Genomic DNA, 13,038 nt, shown 5'->3' with positions numbered 1-13,038 from the left:
GGAAGGCGAACTAACGTGGTCTCAAGCGGGCGTAACGCTGCTCAAGAGCAACTGTGAAGTCCTCCGCACCGATAAGTTGAGAGATCCTGTCATCAGGCGGCTAAGTCCGAGCAAAGAATACTGCTTGCATGCTATTAATGATGATGATGATGATGATCCTTCACCATGGCTCGCACCCCACTGAGGGGGATAGGCCAAGAATCGGGCGGCAGTAGGTAGCTAAAAAAAAATTCTTTTTGACAATGATACGCAAAGTAAAGAAGGCACAAACAAAACAAGAAAATTTTGTATACCTAGAGTATTTGTGCCAACGAGCAGTCAGACTAACCGAAAGTGAAAAAATATAGTTATTATCAAGGTCAGAAAAAATACAATGTTACTAACGAATTTGGAGAAACAATTTCAGTGAAATGAATACTGATCTGATAGGTAGAATAAGGTTACTATAATTAACAGGGGAATCGTCTTGTTTCTGTTAAAATTGAAAGACTGCGCAACAAACGTCTCTGTGACAATAGCCGAGGGAGGAGGCCCCAAATGATAATATACTGGTGTACTTAATCTTAATCCAATTTTGCAGAGTGGAGCTTCGAGTAATTTCGTTCTCTGGTTTGAATACGTCGGCATGATAAAAAGTAGTGGTCTATTGTTTCAATTTCCTTACAATTTTGGCACAGAGGGGACATCGTCAGACCAGCTCTTGTAAATAGAAATTCAATCCGGGATGCGACAGCGTAATTTGGAGAATGTAACTTCTAACTGCCGAGAAGGACACCACTGATTATTCAGCCAAAACCGAGATGCTGAAAGTCTGTAGATGGATCAGCGATAATTTGATTAAGTCATTTCGTAGGCTAAACGTTCTGAATCTCGATGCAGTGACGTAAGCTGTATCCGGTAAATATGAAGCACAGGACCATTTAAAGATGTTTCTGGCTAATAAATCTGCCATTTCGTTTATGTATAAACCGCAGTGTCCAGGAACCCAGAGTAAATTAATTTTTTGTAACGTTGTGGGATTAAATTTTGAAACACATTAAGATAGTTGAATTCGTTGCCGAGGAAAGCGACACACATACCGACCGAGAGTCTGTTACTACGACAGCTGATAATTGATTCGGGGGTAGTTTGCGCAGTGCTAAAACATCGCCAATAATTCTGCTATGAAAATAGTCGTGTAATCATCCGGAGGCGAATAGAAAAGGACCACTAAGAGAAGGAAAAAGATGCCTACGCCAGCCTTTTCGTTTAACATTGAAGCGTCCGTGGCTATTATATTGTTTGTTTCCTGGTGAGAGAGGTAATCTTGTAATTGGTCATTTAAATATTGGAATGGCATTAGTTTAGCATTCGAGGGGAAGATATCGTCAAATTCAATTTGGAGGATTTTCTTGGATTGACTTATTGGGTGAATACATTGATTTGTACATTCAGTGGTGATAGCTGTGCCTGTACGAATACGATCTGAGGGGTGTGCAGTCCGCGACCAAGAGTATTAAAAAACGTACTTGGTTCATTAATGAAAACATACATTGATCTTCTTTGGGGAGAATCGTAAAACTTTAGGTACGTTTGGACAGTAAGGATTGGAATCTACTATTAAACATGGTAGTCGCGCTTCCATATACAGAACATTGTTTGCAACAAACTTAGGGAGTCCAAGGCACAAACGCAGAGCTTCCTTTTCTAATAGTACCAAAGGTTTAATTTTATAAGCTGGACACCCAGAATAAGACACATCCAAATTCCATGATTGGTCGGACATACATTTTAATATATCATAATTATGTGTTTTTCTTCGCAGCCCGTATCGTCGGTTACTGATTTTACGCAACGATCCTACAGCCCGAGTTGCCTTAAACGCGACGTTATCAATGTGGCTTTTCCAGTTTAGTGTTCCATCATATGTAATTCCCAGATATTTAAGAGAATCCACCTGAGAATGAACTCTTGACGATACATCAGTGAAATGTGAACGGGAACATCGAAAGGAAAGAGAAGGAGTGCCTTTTACTAACGTTCAGAGACATATGTATGGTTTCAATCCAAGTTTCAAGCATAGATAAGTAATTTTGTAACATTTTGATAAATGAATGTAGATCAGCATTCGTGCAAAAAAAGCGATGTCCATCAGCAATAAACGTACACATGAATGTCCTGAGCAGCGGGATGGAGCTTAAAAAATATTAAATAAAACAGGAGATAATACTGATCCTGTGTGTACTCCCTCTGTTGCTTATGACCTAGACGATGAACATCCGTTTTGAAAACAGTAGAACTCGCTTTCCCTTAAAATTCTGACAACCACGCCGTGATGTATTTCGGAAACCTGTAATTCTCTAATTGCTTTATCAGTATGCTATGTTCCACGGAATCATAAGCTTTTGCTAGATCCAGGGTCACTAATGCTGAATATTCTCTTCGGCGACGAGCAAGTTTATGCGACTCTCTAAATCTACGTGCGCACACCAAATCGAGCACCCTGATCTAAAACCAATTTGACAGGGGCTAAGTATTAAGTTTTCAGAAATGTAGGTCGTAATTCGACAATTTAAAATTCGTTCAATTAGTTAACTAAGTTTGATGTTAGGGAAATTGGTCTAATATTATCTAATCATATCGACCTCCCTGTTTTTTAAGTATCGGAATTACCTTAGCAAGTTTCCATTCTGAAGGTACCACGCATTTTTTAAAGAGTAATTTACCATATTCAAAATTTCTTCTGGGGACAATTCATACAGAATTTTTATCACGGCTGTGGTAACTCCATCTGGTCCTGGCGCTGAAGAAGGCAGATAGCGAACAACATCCGCCAGTTCTTGTGTTGTGACTTCCCTAAATTCCTCTAGTGGTAACGGTTTCACTATGTACGGTGGAATGATTGAAGTGAACCTATCTTTCAGTCCTTTTCAATATTTTCTAATAATTCGGATAATCACGTGGCGAAAGCACGGAAGAGTCAATATTTGCTGGAACTGGAATCATTTTTCGAGAGCGTAAAAACCTAAAAGGGCTTTTTTGTTTTTTGATTTAGACAGATGATTGTATTTATTCATATCATACTCCTCTTTGGCTTATCTATCGTACGCTTGAATGTTGCAGCAACAAATTGGTAATCACTCCAATTCTTTGGACATTGATTACAAAGAAGTTGCTTCCAGGCAGCTTTTCGTTTTCGGTGGGCCCTCGCGCAATCTGAATTCCACCACGGACTTAATGGTTTACCTGTGTTGCAGGTTAAATTAACTGTTGCATTCTTCGCGGAACGCTTTAAAACTGCACAGAGGCTCAGAGCCCTAATATCCTCTTGCATATCCGTACGTGAAAGCATCGTAGACTTCAAGTCTTTTTGAAGTTTGTTATAGTTTATAAATGAGTTATTTTTCCTTCTAAGAGAAATCACAGGGAAATCAATTTGAAAAATAATTGGGAGGTGGTCGCTGTTCGTAGCACAGTCTATAGTATTCCACGATGATATAGCTAAAGATGAGCTGGAGAAAGTGAGATCTATAGCCGATTGAGACTGTCCGCGAAGAAACGTAATAACTTTTGAATTTAGACAAGATAGATTATTATCAAGAGTCCATTCCCACAGGCGTTTTCCTTCTGAATCAGTTTTAAAACCCCAAGATACATGGTGTGAATTAAAGTCACCAGCGAATACTATGTCTTTTCTGCAGGAAGCTAATACGGTGTCTATATAATATCGGCTAAATCGTGCTAGAAATTTGTTCTTCTGCTTCGTCATCACCTTTATGCGTGAAACGTGGATTGGTGATGACGGTGACGTTGATGATTTCCTTAAATGTGGCACGATCAAACTGTAATGGGGTAAGTCAAGTATCGGGAAACTGATAATAGATGAACTAATGCAATACGGAATACAGTAGGCAGCCTTGCAGCAAGGCGCAGTAAACAGAAGAAAACAAATTTGCCGGAAAGAAAAGGAATGTGGTAAAGGATACCTCACAAATTTCTCCTTGGTAAGGGGTGGAGGGGGGGGGGGGGGGATTTGACTTTTATATTTCTTGAAAGATAAATAAATCGTGGAAATATGGTAGTGGAAAATAAGTAAGTTACAGTTTCATCAGGTAACGCGAAACAGTGAAGCGGGAGCTAGTGAAATATAATGCGCAGTAAATAGACTGTTTCGTGCGGCGCTTGTTGGCTTGAACATTCGCAGTGAAAAGGCTCGGCTTTTCTTCCTCCTCTTACCTGTCCACGCTTTAGCCACTCGCCTCTACAAGCACAACCCTTTAGCTTATCACTACTGGATTCGTTCGTCTTTTATAAGATTTATGTTTGGAATACCGCGTTAATAGTCATCATGCTATCCCTGAGAAATGTAAGACGACGTCAGGGCCACCCAGTAAACATGAGAAGAAACCGAGTTCTAGAAGAAGATTAATGAAGACGAAGCAGACGCACTCAATCATTGTCATTACAGGAACACCTAGCAAAATATGTTTTTTCCCAGTATTTTTTTCCCTAAACTTCTTCCATCCGTTTTTCGTGCAAACCATCTCATTCTTTCCCTATCTCCCACGGTAGTATATAATGTGCCACTTTTGCAGAGGAACAACAACATCTAGAAGAAGAAACCTTCATTTAAGATTCCTTTAGTAACTGTTTTTAATGAGTAAGAAACAATCCATCACTTATTTCTATCTTGTCGTGTATCTTGTGCGTTGTAAACATTATAAAGGCGAAATGTTTACAAGCTTTTCTGCGTTTTTTTAACATAACATTGTTATTATAACGGTGATAAAACAATGTTTTCCGAGTGTTTTCCGGAAGTCGGAAAGTGCATTGAACAGAAATAGTAGTATGTTAACCTAAACAAACAAATGTTTTTCTGCATTAGAAAGTGGTATAATGATAATTATTTGCAAGAAAATATGGCAAAGCATGCTTGACAATTGGAAACGATAGCGCGTGGTTAATGTTCAAGTTAAACTGGTTCTCATTAATATAACGAGACTTTTGTTGGCAGAAAGATTTTTAGATTTTCAACCCCAAGTTACTGGAATTACGAGCGAAATGTGAAATTCGCATTCAACTACAATGCCGCTTTGTCAACGCAAAGTTTTGCGCGTGAGCCCTTCGATCGTGCTTCATTTCCAAAGCTCCGTAGACTGTCTTTTACTGGCTCGGCGCGGTGTTTTATGACTGACTCACGAGATCTGGTCTCTGCCCGCGAGATATGGGGTCATATGAAAAATAAATATATGTGTAAGAACTAAATTCTGAGATTGTACGTGCCAAAACTACTATATGGTTATCAGGCACGTAGTGTAGGACTCCGGTTTAATTTTGACCAACTGGGCAGTGGCGCACCGCCGGGGGAGGGGGGGGGGGTTGTTTCGTGGGGGTTAACCCCCCCCCCCCCCCTGAGACCGACTTAACCACCCCTTTTGTTTAACCCCTTTTCTTTCCCTGCGCATGTGAGTACTGCAACTAAGATGTAAAACGCACAATCGTCTGCACACTCGCAAAAAGCGCATTTTTTGACAATTTCCCGTGAAGAAATTGAAATTAGTGCTGTTTAGATGGTATTGGCAAACTGTCAACCCCCCCCCTCCGGCAGAGATCCTGGGTGCGCTACTGCAACTGGGGTTCTTTACCGTGCACCTAAATCTAAGTAGACCGGAGCGTGTTTGCAATTCGCTCCCATTTAAATGCGGCCGCCACGGAAGTGGTCGAATCAGTGACCTCGTGCTAAGCGGTGCAACGCCAGATCCACTGTGTCATCACATCGGGTGGTTATACAAAGTTTTTTTTTTCTCTTCATAATGCTGGCACTAATAAAACTAACACTAGGAAAAAAAAATACGCGCGTTGGTCGCGTCGACTGCGCCGACCCACAATGCATTTCGCGCGAAGAAATAAAGGCGCCCACGCCGCTTCGCCGTTGGTTTAAAGTATAGAGGCTAGAAGGGTTCTCTTCTAGCCTCTATAGTTTAAAGTAGAGTGTACTAGAATATAGTCGAGTGGGACGAGCGGCTGGGGCGGCGCATGCTTCGCAGTGACGAAGTCGCGGCGCATGCTTTGCAGTGACGAAGTGAGTCACTGCAAAGCATGCGCCGCCCCAGCCGCTCGTCCCACTCGACCATATTCTAGTACACTCTATCGGCGAAGCGGTGTGGGCGCCTTTATTTCTTCGCGCGAAATGCATTGTGGGTCGGCGCAGTCGACGCGACCAACGCGCGAATGGGTCAGGAGCCAATTCAGCGCCGGGCCCGTCGGAGCGCGTCGGAAGCCGCCGGTTACGTTGGCTGCGCCGGTGCACTTTCGTTTTCGCCAACGTGACGTAGCGTGCGCGCGCGCTCGCGTTACGTCGGACTATAAACGGCCCTTAAAGGTGTGGCCTATAGTGCGTGCACTAACATGCTGCACTTTAGGTACTACGTTAAGTGTTCATATGTGGTGTTCAGGAGGTCGCCTTAGTGCCACACGTGTACTTCCCATTACGGCTCGTTATGTCTTGCAAAGAAGTCTAACCCCGATTGCATAACTTTATGTATTACCAAATGTGCAGCAGGCTTTCGCCTTCTTATGTTACAGGAATGTAACACCTGCCGAACTTTTTGCTGTTGTGCCGAATTATTCTGGCGCATACCCACAGTGAGGTGTTGTTAAAACCATACTTATTTCCTTCGTCTAACTTTTTATAACAGCGATATCTCCTCGGCACTGAAAAACGCCGGCAATTATCTAAAATAATTAACTTACTGCGTTATCAGTGCGCAGCAAGAAGTTGAAAAAAAAAAAAAAAAGACGCGCTTAGCATTGCTTTGTTACTGCTCAAATTTCGCAGAAACATCGCTTTTTACTGTTCGGATCATTCAATATGACAAATGGTGCTGTTACTTTGATTGTTTTTCAAGAAATAAATGCTAAGTCTGTGCCCCTCACAATAACATGCTCTAAACATGGTGACTATGACGTTTTGCGCTGGCGTTCGGGAGTCTGGAGTAACGGCAAAGCATGACCCCCTGATATTGACGGGTCAACAATTAAGTGGGACTCGAGAAAGGGCAACTTCGCATTTTTTCCTGACACATCAGGCAAGTAACAGTGCTCCGGATTATTACATGTGATGACGCTGCGAAATTTGAGCAGGAACAAAGCAATGCTAAGTATATCTCGATGGCCGCACTTTTACCTAGTGCAGGAGCCGAATGGTCTTTTTTTGTCAGTGGTCGGAGTATAACGGTCAAAGCGTCAAGCTAACGTTATAAAACATTTCATTGGGCGCTGACTAACGCCAAACCATCGGTATCTCACCATCGAGGTGCCACAGCGCGTCATAGTCACCATGTTTGGAACATCACCCACCAAGACGTACTTTTTTCTCCTAAAACAGTAGAAAAATGTGTTTACTCTTACCACTGTTCTGTTTGTGCTAAACTTTTGTAGCAGTATAAACATATATAAAATATAAAACGTACCGGCTGTGTCACCTTCGGCGTTTGCAATTCAGCAAAGCATGGCCTCCGAGATTAACTTTTAGCCTTCTCCCAGCGTTAGAGTCTCAGGTTCTCTTAAGAGGCGCTGAAAAAGGCAGATTCACTGTTTTTCTGGACAAACAGCAGTAGTAAATGTGTTGCACAATTGTGTCCATAAAATGCGATTATATTACAAATTTTGAGGAAGAACAGAGCAGCGGTAAGCGCAAAACCTTTTTTCAATCATTTTTGGAGAAAAAGCGCACGCCCCTGTATGAACTAGCAACCATGATCTATTCCGCGCGGAAAAAATTGGGAAATTGCGGGAAGCTCATTTGGCGGTAAGCACAACGCTGGCGTCTCTGTGTGCTTGGTGCTTGTTTTTGGCTTAAACTGTGTTATTTGGATGGATATATTCGCTTTGCCGCGTGAGTATAGCGGTTGTGTTGTGCTGCGTAGGCTCTGAACAGCTTGCTGCTGTGAGTGAAGGTTGAATGCCGGCTGGTCCAACACCACCATAACGAAGACGTTGGAGACGCTGCTTCACCGTGACGCCATAGATAATGGCAATCCTCCCTCAAGAAATATTGTCGTGAAAGTTGCTGCCTCATTCATTGTTACAACTATGCATAAGTTCCAGGAAGACGTCAAGGATACTGTACTCCAGCTCGTGAAGTCTCTCGAGTGCCCAATTTGGTAAGCAGCTTGAATGTTGATGTGTGAGACAACCTTGTTTAGCATTTGCGTTCGCATAGCACCTGAAAAGTAACGGATGCTTCTGTGATGGAAATTTAGCATTCATAGTTCTTGTTGTAGTTCGTTCGTTTGCAATTGTGGTCTTGTGATGGAAACAATTGGGTGACATTTGATAATGCTCAACTATCCTACCAGGTTTTGCAGATAGCGAGGGAGCGCAGACGCTTACCTGAACCGTACAACTAACAGAAGTCGATCTCAAATCGTTAAATTTGCTGCTCAGAATTGCATAAAACCCTTTTGCGCGCACATCCTTAAAGAGTGTTTCGTGTTGGTCTGTCATTTTTTCCGAACGAGTGTTTGGCCTAGCTTTGTTTAGACTCATGCCTTCCGGTCATATGGAACTTGAATATTTGATATGTTGTAAGTTCTAGTTTGGTCTTGAGAGAGCAGGCTAATATTAGCAATAGCAGGTATAGAAGTTATTCAAGTAATGGCCGAATAAGCTCGTGTGCTATTCAAGCCTATGGGAATGTATTTGTCAAATCACCAGATTTGTTCTGTGTTCAACATATCTTTAAAAAAAACACAATAATACTCAACCGGCTTCTTTCACTTTTACGGAACATAATGAGCAGCGCAATGCCTCGCAGGAGAGACCGATCTAACGTTAGTGCTCTCGAGAACTGTGTTGCACGAACATAATGATGATGGGACGTGTACCATTAATTTTGTTACATCTTCTCCTGCATGCTTGCATGATCAAGAGGCACAGAACGCAATATTTCCAAAAATGAATGACAGATTGTGGCCTACGGGAGGAATAAAAAACACTGTACGACTGTACATGATGCTTAATAAAATTCAGGAGTAGTACGACCCTGAATTAAATTCAATTGATAGTCGGCACATATGTCCTATTTACTTCTCCCAGTCATTGCTGTTCACCATGTTGAAGGTTGTTGGTGTTGCAATTTCTGTACAACCTGATAGGCCATAGTGGTACAACACACACAAAGACTTGTTTAACACCTTATTGCAAAATGAACTACAGGAAAACAGAATACTGTATTCGCAGCAAGAGTGTCAAGCCCAACATAGTTGCTTTGTTTGCATTACACATTTTTTAAAATTCAGTGTGCCTCTGCTGTCTCTTTATCACTCTTTCACGTAAGCATGCAGCTGGTCACCCATGCAGCAGTGTTTGCAGTATTTGAAGCTCTGAATATTGCATCTGAACAGTAAATTAACATCCAGACCGGCAGTGCACTAGTGCCCAATGCTTTGCTGCATCTCGCATCTCATCCCGGCCGCAGCGGCTGGCATTTCAGTGGGGGTGAAATGCAAAAACGTTTCTGTACCTTGCATTGGGCTCACATTAAAGAAACCCAAGCAGTCAAAATTGTTCTGGCGTCCCCCATTACAGCGAGCCTCATAATAAGATCATGGTTTTGACACGCAAAAACCTAGAATTTATTATAATTTTTTTCTTGCATCTCAACTGTCGACTGTTTTATGTCCCACTGGTGGCACTACTGGAACTCCATTAGTGCGTTTTAGGGAACCACAGGGAAGAAATGCATAGTCTGAAAACGCTTGCGGCAGGCACTACTGATAAGACTGACAGAAAACAATGTTTGAAGTTGAATAGAAAGCCAACAAACTATTTATAACCCACTCATGTAAGCTTGTTATTGTTGCCTGGTGGTTAGATTGAATTATTTGAAACAGTCGTAGCTGTGAGTCACACTTAATGAAGCTTGTAATTTTAATCTAATGCATGGGTCGAATCTTTGATAATACAGCCTCTTTTCAAGCACTTGCACTTTATTTTTCAGTTATTGCGCAGCCTTGTGTATTATCGAAAGTTACGAGGCAGAGTCAGCGAATGTGGGTGTGGGGGAACCCCTTGTGGCCTTCATACATCTCCACTTTGCTTTCAATTTCGTGAGCTGCACTAAGATCAGCAATGATCTGAGCACGGTAATTGTACGCCCTGTGTCAGCTTCTGCAAGTTGGCCGCTTTCAGCTGTGGCATGCGGCGCTCAGTGTAGGCGCCACTAATAGACGATGCCACTTAGGTGTGCTATTGCAGTTCTTGAAAAAAAAAATTAAAAAAAAACAGCTGGGAAGACAAACATAATAAATGAAAGCTTATACACATGACTCTATAAAAAGTAAATGGGACCAGTGCTTCGTAGTGCAAGAGTCCGGAAAATATGACAAACAAGAGCATATCAATGAAGTTCCACTGTGCTTGCCGATATGCTTCTCGCCTTGTACAGTGTGACACTGCAATATAGTACAGTGCGATGGCAATAGCATCAGTGAAACAGGTGAAGGAGGAAAGAGTAATGATGTCAATAATGTAACCATGTTTCAAAAGTACAGGGCGTCTTCAATCACAGTAGCATCATGTATTGGGCTAATCTAGCTATTTGCTGTGAAGGAAGCTTAACTGCAGGATTATTGCTTGAATTTTTATAATTGCAAGCTCAGCATTGTACTGTTATAAGGATAAAAGGAGTCACATGCCTCAGTGTCATCTATTATGTTGCCTCTTGAATGTTTCTTTCAACAAACGTCCTCTTCGACGCAAAGTAGAGGGTCAAATGGATCTGGGTAGGTTAATAAGTTTTGACCCGGTTAGTGTTCCCAGCAACATTTAACATGCTACCTGTCAGGCAGGTGTTGGTCCAACCCTTTATTATATAAAATACTAATTCTTAATTTTTCTCTGAACCTAGCCACCTGGGCCAGTAGGGAGGTTATATGCAGTGAAAGCTGTACTTTTGGGGCTTCAGTGATGCAAATGTGTCAGTGACACAGACTGTTTAAACTTACTTCTTGCTTATCCCACTTGAAGCTGCTGTTTTGTGCCTTCGTGTCATGGTCTTGCTAATATATTAGCCACAAGAATGGATAACATGCCTTGAAAGCTTTGAAGGTGCATTTTGTTCATTAAAGTTAATGTCTCATTGCTATATTGATATCTCACCTGTAGCCTTAGCTGGTAGGTATAGAGGCAAACCTGCTCAGTAAAGCTTGTTATTGCTGCCGAGCGGCTAGAGGGTGGTCATACTTCTTTCTACAGCTTTTTTTTTTTTTCTTTTTCCAAGTGGATAGGCAACTGACATGGTTTTATGTACAAGTACTATGCATGTCACATATGTATTTGTTTTTGTAAATTTGAGTAACTCTTTTACCAAAGAGTAAGATCTTGGTTATTTGGCATTAAACTTCGCACCATAAAAATTTATCATTTAGTTGAAATATCATTCACGAATCGACCTTGCAAAACAGCCCTAATGCTTTGTTTTGCTTCCCAAAATACCTGATTTTGTTACCTTTTTGCAGCCTGGAAATTCTGCGGGATCCATTGTCGACGAGCTGTCATCATCGATTCTGCAGGTGTGTGTTGCAAAAAAGTGTTTCCAGAGTAAAGTAAGAATGTTGTAACATGGCTGGCTTTATTTTTTTTAGGTTATGTCTGGAAAAAGCCCTCCAGGACAACTACAAGATTCCATGTCCCCTTTGCAAAGCTGTGGTCACAAAAAGGTGCGTGCAAGGCATTCTTTGTATTTACTGTGTATTCACTTGACAGTGTTCTAGCAGCTATACACACACATAGGTCTGATCATGTGATGCTTGCAGAGGGCCTAAAAATGGTCAAGCAAAACAATGAGGCAGAAGGCTTTGCGAAACCAAGGAAGCTACACAGTCTTAAACAGATCAGGGGCATGAAAAAAAGGCCAAACCACATTATGTCAAGAAAAACTAAGCATCAAAGTGGATAATATTGAAGGAATAGAAACCGGAACATTGTGAGGCTCGTCAAAGGCATTTTGTGGAGCTAAATAATCATTATGGTCGCCTTCAGTTAACTAGAACACAGAATTGTCATGTTTCAGGAATAAAGGGATGTTCATTGTTTGTTGGCAGCGTAAGAGCAGGCAAGTCCAAACAGTTCTATTTGTAAGGAAATGAGCTTCATAGCTATATTATTAGTTATTGCATCTATATGGTTCAAATTTTCGTAGGTAAAATTTAGGCATGAAAATCTGCGCAAACTTTTTTGATGAGAGCGAACACTGGGTGCAGCTCAGTGTTCGAGCAGGGGCGAGAGTGAAGAGGCGCGAGGAGGAAAGTGGAGAGGAGGGTGCGGCGGAACCATGAGGTGAAAAGTGTGAGAAAAAAAACAGTGGCGCGACGTGGCTGCGAGATGGCGCCAGAGTAGTGCGTGTCGTCCACAAGCACGCTTGGCAAAAATGCCCAGGCACTGCTCTTCTGGGAGGTCTGTCAGCGGTGGCTCCTGGGAAGCGCGCCCATGCAGCACCCACGCGCTGGCTCTTGTGATCTTCAGATTAGCAGGCATTGGCAAGAGGCAGTCGTGCCACACTTCACTCTGTTTGCAACGTGCCGCACGAGACCGATTGTCCGCGCCACGTATAGAACTGCGCTCAACCTTCGCGTTAGGGAGTATCATAATCGTCGGTTAAATTTTTTTCTTCGCTGTTTTGCCAAGTATCAATAAGTATGTAAAGTTAGCTCAAATAAATCGTCACTTCTCTAAAAGAAAGGCTTATGATGATCCAATACACTTTGGGCAGGCTTTTCTAAAATTTCTACACTAATATTTTCATACCTAAATTACCTTGGCTTTTTGTTGAAAACGTTCAACACATGCCATTCATCCCGTTTCAAGCGTTCATTGTAGAAATGTTCTAATAAACCTCTAGTGTTGTCATGGCATTGTTTAATAGCAGTGAGAAAAAATAGCTGCGGTCTAATTACCTTTGGTCAGTTTTTGCTGGTAGGTAGCTGATGCTTTCCTTTAGCTGCATGCACACTGAGAAGGTTACCAGAAATGCAAAAGTGTTGAATTGTAAAATGT

At 41.9% G+C, this 13,038-nt stretch overlaps 1 protein-coding gene across 1 annotated transcript in view; it reads left to right on the top strand.

Moving 5' to 3' along the window:
• The first annotated feature begins 7,738 nt into the window (after nucleotides 1–7,738).
• Nucleotides 7,739–13,038, top strand: part of LOC119441871 (uncharacterized) — a 45,087-nt gene continuing 39,787 nt past the window's right edge. The window contains exons 1-4 of the mRNA XM_037706508.2: nucleotides 7,739–7,789; nucleotides 7,908–8,144; nucleotides 11,502–11,555; nucleotides 11,628–11,702. Coding sequence (XP_037562436.1) covers nucleotides 8,074–8,144; nucleotides 11,502–11,555; nucleotides 11,628–11,702 — 200 coding nt within the window. The 5' untranslated portion in view covers nucleotides 7,739–7,789; nucleotides 7,908–8,073. The remainder of the gene's footprint in view (nucleotides 7,790–7,907; nucleotides 8,145–11,501; nucleotides 11,556–11,627; nucleotides 11,703–13,038) is intronic.

Source organism: Dermacentor silvarum, chromosome 2, assembly GCF_013339745.2.
Source record: "Dermacentor silvarum isolate Dsil-2018 chromosome 2, BIME_Dsil_1.4, whole genome shotgun sequence".
NCBI lineage: Eukaryota > Metazoa > Arthropoda > Arachnida > Ixodida > Ixodidae > Dermacentor > Dermacentor silvarum.
Note: the sequence above shows the minus strand (reverse complement) of the source record. Positions and strands in the feature narration are given on the sequence as shown.